Here is a 9,844-nt window from a genome sequence, read left to right as displayed (position 1 = left end):
TTGAGCGCCCATTCCTACAAATACTCTCGTTAGCGACCAAATTGAAGTTGAATCAAATTCGACAGGATCAAAAAATATCCTTCTGTCAAATTTTATCTTGCATCCCTTTTAAGCGTTCTATATTTTGCAAGAGAAGACAAGGAAAGACCTACTGGAAACAGAAAAGATTTTCTGCAATAACTGTTTAAGGTATATAACATTCAGACGTCTAAAGTATTAACTTAAATAGCTTAAAAAAAAGGATAGGTCCAAATCGTACATTTGATTCTTAGATCGTTAGTGAAATCATGAAAAATCCCCTTTTTAATACATAAATAAAGATTATTTTATTTTATGTAGGGAAATATATATATAATTGAACATAAAGAATTGGCTATATTATTTACATACAATCCTACATAATTTTTTCTTGACAAATATTTATCTGATAAAGTAGCAAGTAGAAATCGGACTGTTATTTTGATTGACAATGACATTTTTGCTTTTAGTGCACTAAAATTTCTTATTTCCTTCAAATGTGAGGTTTTATTTGGGTAACTATTTATATACAAAATGGGAAACGCAGGTAGTAATCATCCCAAGGAATGGCATAAAGATGCTGCAGCCAAACCAACAGGCGCTGGTCCTTCTTCCCCAACCAAAGAGGGCGAGGCTTTTACGTTTGACAAAAAGGTAGACGACGATCGCAGTGGAAGAGATGACGACAATAACATTGAGGATGGGGCTCCTTATTATACCAAGGCCGTGCCTGAGAGCGAGGAAGAATTCGGTGTTATGCGTGAACGATCGAACACATTGACTGAAGGAAGTAAATCTACGGATGAATCGAAAGTGTTGCCCACTGTGTTTAGATGGGAAGGTGGTGGTAAACAGGTATTTTTTAGATCAAAATTTAGTACACACATACGTGTTTCTACATTGTCTTTAAGATCTAAAAGTATAATGACGCTTACTTGTAGGTTTTCATTAGTGGAACATTTACTGACTGGAAGACAATTCCTATGGTCAAGAGTCACGGAGATTTTGTGACCATAATAGACCTCCCAGAAGGGGAACATCAGTACAAGTATTTTGTGGATGGGGAGTGGCGCAATGACCCTACAGTGGTGAGCTATACTATAATATGATGTTGTTTATTTATTTGTAGTAAATAAAGTTCAGTTCAATAAAACACCAATAGGTGTCTAACCTTAGTGTCAAAAGGACACATTGAGCCGACAGTTGTTGCAAACACATAAATAAATATTATCATCATCATCATTTGCTTGCCCTTATCCCATTCATTTGGAGTTGGCGCAGCATGTCTTTTCCTTCCATATCTTTCTGTCACCCGTCATCTCATCGTTCACTCGCGTTCGTCTCATGTCATCTCTCACACAATCTATCCACCGTTTCCTAGGTTTTCCTCTGCCGTTCCATCCCTCCACATTCATTCGTAATACCTTTCTTGTCACATGACTTTCATCCCTCCGCATCACATGCCCATACCACGCTAGGCGATTCACTCTTACTTTTTCTATTATGGGTGCAACTTTCAGACTTCCTCTTATATACTCTTTCCTTATTCTATCCATTCTTGTAACACCACACATCCATCTTAACATTCTCATTTCTGCTACATGCAATCTCTTTTCATCCTCACTTTTAGGGCCCAACACTCTGATCCATAAATAAATATTATATTAAATATTATTAACCGATGTTCGATAATAAAAGGCTTTGAAATTGAAAGTTGTCCAACCATATATATTAATTGCTTTGCTCTATACGTGATGAAAATTTACTCGGTGATCAGGAGTTGAAAAATATTCATTACCAACCTAAATAGAATTCAATATGCGAGATCTCATGCAATTTACTTCACAGTCTAAGTAATTACAGTTAATGATATCATTATAATTAATAACCACTGGATACATGGACATCTATTTTTATTGAAGGGAAGTACAAAGGCCTAATTAGCTTAGCCTTGCTTAACAAATATATTTGACATGCACTGTTGAATCACTGATATGTAATTTTTCAATAGGGGGCCTAGTCAATGATTTAAATGCTCAATAAAACTTAAATAATGTATGGAAGTCACATGACTTTTCCTTGTGTCTGTCATGTCATTTCATTGGGATAAATTTTTCAATTTTGTTTGGCATACAATTATCGTCTTGACCTTGGCCCCAGGACAGACAACCCTCTACAATCTTATACCTTTAAACAAGCAATTCTTGTATATATATATGTATATATATTTCTGTGATCTCGGAAACGGCTCTAACGATTTCGCTGAAATTTGGTATATGGGGGTTTTTGGGGGTATTCAATCTATCTAGATTAGTTTTATGTTTGGGAAAACGCGTGTTTTCGAGTTTTCATGCGTTTTTCTTTCGACGCAGAATATGGTCGCTAATTTCGTGTTGCCGGCCATTGTTGCGGACGCGGACTGCTAAACGAGTGTTACGGGTTCGAATCTCGCCCGGTGACTAACTTTTGTTTTTTTTTAATGTTCAAGTTTATATATAATTTTTATTGTTTTAGACAAGTTTAATTTAGTAAAAAAATGTAGTTAAGATTATCACCTATACACCACCATATTACAATAAATAGTTATAAACTTATAACCGAGCAAAGCTCGGTCGCCCAGGTACTGAGCAATACTCAGAGGAATAATTAATTTTATAGTTCATTTTGTGTTTTCAGAAATTAGTTGACAATGGTATGGGATCTAAGAATAACTTGGTGAAGGTGAAGTTGTCAGACTTTGAGGTGTTCCAAGCTCTGGCTAAGGACAGTGAAGGAGTACACAGTAGCGCCCAGACTGAGTATTCACAGGTAAATACTTGTTTTTTTTTTAATACAGTAGAACTTGCTCAAAGACCCCAGTTTTACGCAAAATACAACATTGTGTTGTTGACTTGGAGAAAACCCAGGAAGAAAAACTAACCAACAACCTCTAACATTGTATATTACCTCAATGAAATTTGAATCATAATTAAATGGCACAAAGTTGCTTTTGTTTTGTTCAATATTAAACTAATTCAATGAGGGCTACTGGTTTTGTAAGCACCAGTTGACACCACTGTAGATCTACATCTACATCCGTTTTCTGAACCTACGTCCAGAAAACGGATCTCAAAATTCTATTATGCTTATTTTTAAATTCAATATGCTCTAATATACACAGAGGTATTTTAATTTAATTAATTTTGCAATATACACAGAGGTATTTTAATATAATTAATTTTGCATATATTTTCTTGGCACGTTTTTAAAACCACTCACATTTTTATTGAATTGAAGATTTACCACAATTATGAATAAGGAGTGAAAATTCGCAATAAAAAAGCTTGCAACCCAATAATTCTATGCATTTGACATTTTAAAAGACCTCCGTCTATACTAGAGCGGCAAAATTAAATGCGGTAGCCTTCAATCTATTTTCTAATACAATACAAATATTCTTAATACCATTGAATCAGAATCTCTTAAGCTATTTTCGCTGTCAAATAAAACCTATGTAAAGTACATAATTATTATATGTATAGTGAAAATAACATGTATAATAATAATCTATAGATTTTTGGGCCTTTTCAAGGTTATGAGGAGTAGAATATTTATTTGAGGAATTACACTGAGTGAATGGAGTGAAAATTGTTTTATGTTAACAATGAACTCAAACTGATCATTATCTTGATTTTATTTTGTGTATGAACTCGTCTCTGTGCGTCTTTTAACTACCGATGTGCCATTAAGCGGGTCCACATAAAGCGAGCATACGCGCGAGGAAATAGTCTATTGAAAAGTTTCCAAATTTGCGAAATTTCCACATTGACAATGTTGGAATCTTTACATATTTTTGTACGGAGATCGAAATTTTCAGTTTCCAAATGACAGTTTCCTTATTTTCCTATGAGATTGCACATCTGTACTGTTGTAAATATTTGTGGATTGATAACTTATTTGATAAATACACATTTACTTACAGCATTACGGCTAAGGGGCGCCAATGTGCTGTATTATTCAGTAGTAATAAAGCTATAAGCTAGGTGATAAAAGTATACCATAAATATGAGAATAATTAATAAGTTACCTATGTTTATTCGCAAGAACGTAAAAAATCTTTAAAAAGTTTATGATTTTTGTCAGTAAACACAATGCGTAAACACAACCCACAACAAGATGGTCCAAAGATATTATAGCCACAGCTGGACAAAACTGGCTAATCAAGCCTAAGACCGAGAAAGGTGGAAATATATGGAGGAGGCCTATACCCGACAGGGGTCCTTAAAATAGAAAAATTATACTGTTAAAACTTGTCATAAAAAGTATTTAAGGAAAAATAAAGGCTTAAATAAATAAAATTAATAAACAATGCGTTAAAAATAAAAAAGCGGCCAAGTGCGAGTCGGACTCGCGCATGAAGGGTTCCGTACAATTTAAGACGTATTAAAAAAAAATCTTCTTACTAGATCTTGTTCAACATTTTACCACTTTGGACACACATTTTACCACTTTGGAAGTGTCTCTCGCGCAAACTATTCAGTTTAGAAAAAAATGATATTAGGAACCTAACTATCATTTTTGAAGACCTATCCATAGATACCTTACACGTATATGTTTGATGAAAAAATTTTTTTTAAAATTTTATGACGTATTAAAAAAAAAACTACTCACTAGATCTCGTTCAAAACAATTTTCGGTGGAAGTTTGCATGGTAATGTATATCATATATTTTTTTTAGATTTTTCATTCTGTTATTTTAGAAGTTACAGGGGGGGGGACACACTTTTTTTCACTTTGGAAGGTTCTCTCGCGCAAACTATTCAGTTTAGAAAAAAATGATATTAGAAACATAATATCATTTTTGAAGACCTATCCATAGATACCCCACACGTATGGGTATGATGAAAAAAAAATTTTTTTTTTAATTTCATGACGTATTAAAAAAAAACTACTTACTAGATCTCGTTCAAACCAATTTTCGGTGGAAGTTTACATGGCAATGTATATCATATATTTTTTTTAGATTTTTCATTCTGTTATTTTAGAAGTTACAGGGGGGGGGACACACTTTTTTTCACTTTGGAAGGTTCTCTCGCGCAAACTATTCAGTTTAGAAAAAAATGATATTAGAAACATTAATATCATTTTTGAAGACCTATCCATAGATACCCCACACGTATGGGTATGATGAAAAAAAAAATTTTTTTTTTAATTTCATGACGTATTAAAAAAAAACTACTTACTAGATCTCGTTCAAACCAATTTTCGGTGGAAGTTTACATGGCAATGTATATCATATATTTTTTTTAGATTTTTCATTCTGTTATTTTAGAAGTTACGGGGGGGGGGGACACACATTTTACCACTTTGGAAGTGTCTCTCGCGCAAACTATTCATTTTAGAAAAAAATGATATTAGAAACCTCAATATAATTTTTGAAGACCTATCCATAGATACCCCACACGTATGGGTTTGATGAAAAAAGATTTTTTGAGTTTCAGTTCTAAGTATGGGGAACCCCCAAAATTTATTGTTTTTTTTCTATTTTTGTGTAAACATCCTAATGCGGTTCATAGAATACATCTACTTACCAAGTTTGAACAGTACAGCTCTTATAGTTTCGGAAAAAAGTGGCTGTGACAGAATCGGACGGACAGACGGACATGACGAATCTATAAGGGTTCCGTTTTTTGCCATTTGGCTACGGAACCCTAAAAATTGAGTGGAACTGAGGTGATTTTTTTTGCTTTCATAATAATTTATTTGTTTGTTATTTTCAGGAAATTCCACAAGCTAAACCATGGGAGAAGGTATCAGGGCCACCAATATTGCCCCCTCACCTATTACAAGTCATATTGAACAAAGATACACCACTGTCAGTAAGTAGTGATGTCCTTATTTTTTACTGCACCTATTAGAATATAATTTGGATATCTTGTTTAAATCTTATTATTTATACCTGAATGAAACACAACCAGAGAGAAAATGTAGACATTTTTTTTTAAACATAATAACATACAGCATTACAGTCAAGACCAAAGCACTGTACAATTCAGATTATATAATAGGATTAGGATCACATGATAGATGGTGCTATATTATATTTATTGATTACAATAATATTGCTGCTATTTATCAAAACATAAAATTGGACTTAGGTACAGTCAAGGTATTACATATCGATACGGATAAAGTGACAAAAATATGTACACACTACCTTAATATCTAGGCAATGAGGTCGTGTATACATATTTTTGGCGCTTTGTCCGTATCGATATTTAATACCGTACTGTACCTCACCATTTTTATAGGGAGCAACAACATCATTAAAAACATTTAATTATAGGCATTTTAAGCATATATGTACATTAAAATCCAGCACCATCAATTTGCAAGAAGACAGCTCAAAATACACTTTATATTTTCAGTGTGAACCAACTCTCCTACCCGAACCAAACCATGTGATGTTGAATCATCTATACGCGCTGTCAATCAAAGATGGAGTCATGGTACTATCTGCGACCCATAGGTACCGGAAGAAATACGTCACCACCCTCCTGTATAAGCCAATATAGGTCAAGGTGCCATGCTAGTTATAAAGTTGAAGACCTCCATAGACGGATCAATTTTGTTAGCAATATAATCCCATCCTTTACTGCCAGTGATCAGGTAGGGTTCTCTGTTCGTACGCGTTTTTCTCTGCATATGTGTTTACCGTGTTATCGGCTACGAAGGCGCTCACGCTGGCAGTGAATGCGTCAAGGCTCGGTCAAGCATTACATTCGAACAAAGAGAATTAAGAAGACCAAGAGTGCTCACTCCATACAACGGTTTTGTTACCAAAAATACTATTATTTTCGTAGTCTACATCTAGCGTCAAGTAGCGGAACTCTCAGTACTGCTACTCGACAATAGATGTCACGGCAAACAAAAAGTCTAATGCGCAACGATCTTAAGCACTATTGGTCTTCTTAATTCTCTTTGCATTCCATTCGAATAGTAATTTGAGCGGAGTCCCGAACCTAGGCGTCGCAAAACGTCTGAGGCGTTATACGCGTCCTGATGACTCAATGTGTTAAAATCGATCAACATCTGTAAGAAATTTGATCGTCAATGGTGGTCTATGGTTGTACCCTAGTACATGTATGTACGGGTATGTACAGTGGAACAATTTGACTTCGAACCTTGAATAAAAATTGCTCTTGCATATTCGAGCGATAAGAGAAATTTCGATCTTCGTTTTGCGCGGTAGGTCCTCTGAACTAACGCTCTGGCCGTGAGCGATACCGACGCTGCCGTGGGTCCTGGTATGACAGCGTGTGAATCGAAGGCCCAAGAATGGAATAGCTGATCTTTATTTATTTAAAAATTCCAATACAATATCCAAAAAAATTACAAATGGCAGACTTAATGCCTAAAGGCATTTTCTACCAGTCAAAAATAAGAAAATATTTGTTTAGAGCTACTTATTGCATTGCAAACAACTGAAAAACATAAACTACTATTAACAATTAATATGTATTCATTCATAGAGAAATAAGTAATCAATAATAGAGTGCTCACTCCCTACATCAGTTTTCTTACCAAAACGCTTATTTTTTTCGTAGTCGACTTCTACCGACAAGTAGCAGATTTATTGGTACCGCTACTTAACAATAGATGTCACGGGTGTCGCGACTGACGAAAAGTGTATTGCTCAGCAATTTAGAACTAATATTACAAGCAGAAGGTTATATTGGCTAAAATTGTTGAGCATTAGACTTTTCGTTTGCCGCGACATCTGTTGTCAGGTAACAGTACAGATAAATCCGCTACTTGACGCTAGATGTCGACTACGAAAGTAATAAGCGTTTTGGTAAGAAAACTGATGTATGGAGTGAGCACTCTATGCTTACTTATTTCTCTATGAGTTAATATACTTTTGTGTCAGAGTCAAATTGTTTGACTGTACTTGCCTTTTTAATTTGTTCAGCGTGCCTAGGTAAATATAATATTGTTATTTAGGTTTTAGTTATTAGACCTTTACGCGAAGTGTACCTATCTACTACAGTATTCTTGTCATTGTTTGAGCGATTTTGCTTTGGCAAAAATTTTGTCACCAGATCGCTAATAAGTCATGAATAAAGCAATATTTAAAATAGTTTGCTTGGTCACTTTAACCAAAATGTAGGAATTTATAGTTATCTAAAACGCACATGCTATTTTTGTGTTTATTGGCAACGGGTGAGACGATTAAACATTTGACCGCGAACGACGTCATTTCACGTCGACGAAAGGTGGTGCCTCTTGAGACGTCTATAGACGGCAAGAATTACCAAAATATAACTATAAAAAATCTTACATGTATGCTGCTGTACTCTATGTAGCTTTGATTTTTTTATTAGTTATTATTATGAATAATTAGAAAGTCATGTTTGTTGCTTATTGATCACAATGTTTGATCAGTGATAGACTCCGACTACGCTAAGTTTGCATCGATTGGGCGGTGACAATAACTAGCGCCATCGATACTCGACGTAACACCTGCCAGGAAAACTTAGCGTGGTCCGATTCTACTGACACTAAAACTAGATGGGAAAATAACGACCCAGGGAACGGTTACTCGTCGACGTGATATAACGTCCTTTGCAGTTAGAGGATTAGCAAAATAAGAAGTTATTGATGTACATATAAGACCTTGAATAAAATTCCATTGTCAAGATATTAAATGTGATGTGCCTCAACGAAGCCCAAATGATGTCTCCCAAGAATGTTTTTAATGTAAGAAATTCTATTTAATGATTACATACATAAGTATGAAATAAATTATGTGCGTCGGTTACATGCGTTTTGTATACCTATTTCTTTCTTGTTTCATCCACAAGTTTGCACGTCTCGGAAAGTTTCCAAAAACTTGGAAAAGTTCTGTAATTTCAGGAAAATTTTACAGGAAACAACGGAAACTTTGATTTACTTACTTTTTGATCCCCATACAAAGAAATGCGAAGTGCGAAGAAACTTTCTGACGGCACAACATCCTGAAACTCACCACACATTCACCCTATGAAATGAAAAGATAAAAAATCTTTATTTTCAGGCAACTCATAATATAATATAGCCAATAACATATATCACTAAAATAAAAAAGTGGACATGTGCGAGTCGGACTCGCCCACCGAGGGTTCCGTAATTTTAGTATTTGTTTTTATAGCGGCAACAGAAATACATTATCTGTGAAAATTTCAACTGTCTAACTATCACGGTTCATGAGATACAGCCTGGTAACAGACGGGCAGACAGCGGAGTCTTAGTAGTTAGGGAGGCGAATAGGGGAATTTTCGGTAATACTCGAGCGTGGCAGTTTAAGATATGAGAGATACCTTAGACCTAATAGAACAACCTTGTAAAGTATTTAGCTCTATATGTAGTGACGCGCGCCTAGGATAGACGATCAGATTAGTAAAAAAAAATCGATAGTCTGAAATACTCGAGCGCGTCAGATTAAGATATTGGGGGTTGATTTTAGTGTTTTAAGACTAAATTTAACTAATCTGACGATAAGTCCTTGACGCCGCCGAGTTATAGGGTCGCGAACTTGTAAAAAAAAAAACGTTAATCCGGCATTCTCGAGCGCGATTTTTATTTTTTTATTTTGAAGAATATAATCTAAAACTTACTAAAAATACAAAATCTGCCGGTTTCCGCATGACCGGAAGTGTGGAGGAGCCATTTCATCTTCCGAAAAACGCGTTGCGGCATATAAGTCGCGAACGATACATTTTACAAAAAAAAAGTTTAAATAAACAAAAAGGTAATTTTATTTTACACAAAAAAGGTCTCTTTACATTTTTGTCCAATGTTAAAACTT

General features: G+C 34.9%; 1 protein-coding gene across 1 annotated transcript; it reads left to right on the top strand.

Moving 5' to 3' along the window:
• The first annotated feature begins 468 nt into the window (after nt 1-468).
• On the top strand, nt 469-8,816 carry LOC133515325 (5'-AMP-activated protein kinase subunit beta-2). Its single transcript, XM_061847788.1, has 5 exons — nt 469-873; nt 960-1,106; nt 2,695-2,826; nt 5,778-5,876; nt 6,426-8,816. Exons 1-5 carry the CDS (start codon nt 553-555, stop codon nt 6,570-6,572), a joined length of 846 nt encoding a protein of 281 aa, XP_061703772.1. The 5' UTR covers nt 469-552; the 3' UTR covers nt 6,573-8,816.
• The last annotated feature ends 1,028 nt before the right edge of the window (nt 8,817-9,844 follow it).

Source organism: Cydia pomonella, chromosome 2 (genome assembly GCF_033807575.1).
Source record: "Cydia pomonella isolate Wapato2018A chromosome 2, ilCydPomo1, whole genome shotgun sequence".
Taxonomy (NCBI): domain Eukaryota; kingdom Metazoa; phylum Arthropoda; class Insecta; order Lepidoptera; family Tortricidae; genus Cydia; species Cydia pomonella.
Note: the sequence above shows the minus strand (reverse complement) of the source record. Positions and strands in the feature narration are given on the sequence as shown.

Bases quoted from the DNA above. Each gene is read 5' to 3' on its own strand.
- LOC133515325 (XM_061847788.1), top strand. From the start codon at position 553: ATGGGAAACGCAGGTAGTAATCATCCCAAGGAATGGCATAAAGATGCT. The intron at 874-959 runs GTATTTTTTAGA...GCTTACTTGTAG, and splicing joins GGGAAGGTGGTGGTAAACAG to GTTTTCATTAGTGGAACATT. The intron at 1,107-2,694 runs GTGAGCTATACT...TTGTGTTTTCAG, and splicing joins GGCGCAATGACCCTACAGTG to AAATTAGTTGACAATGGTAT.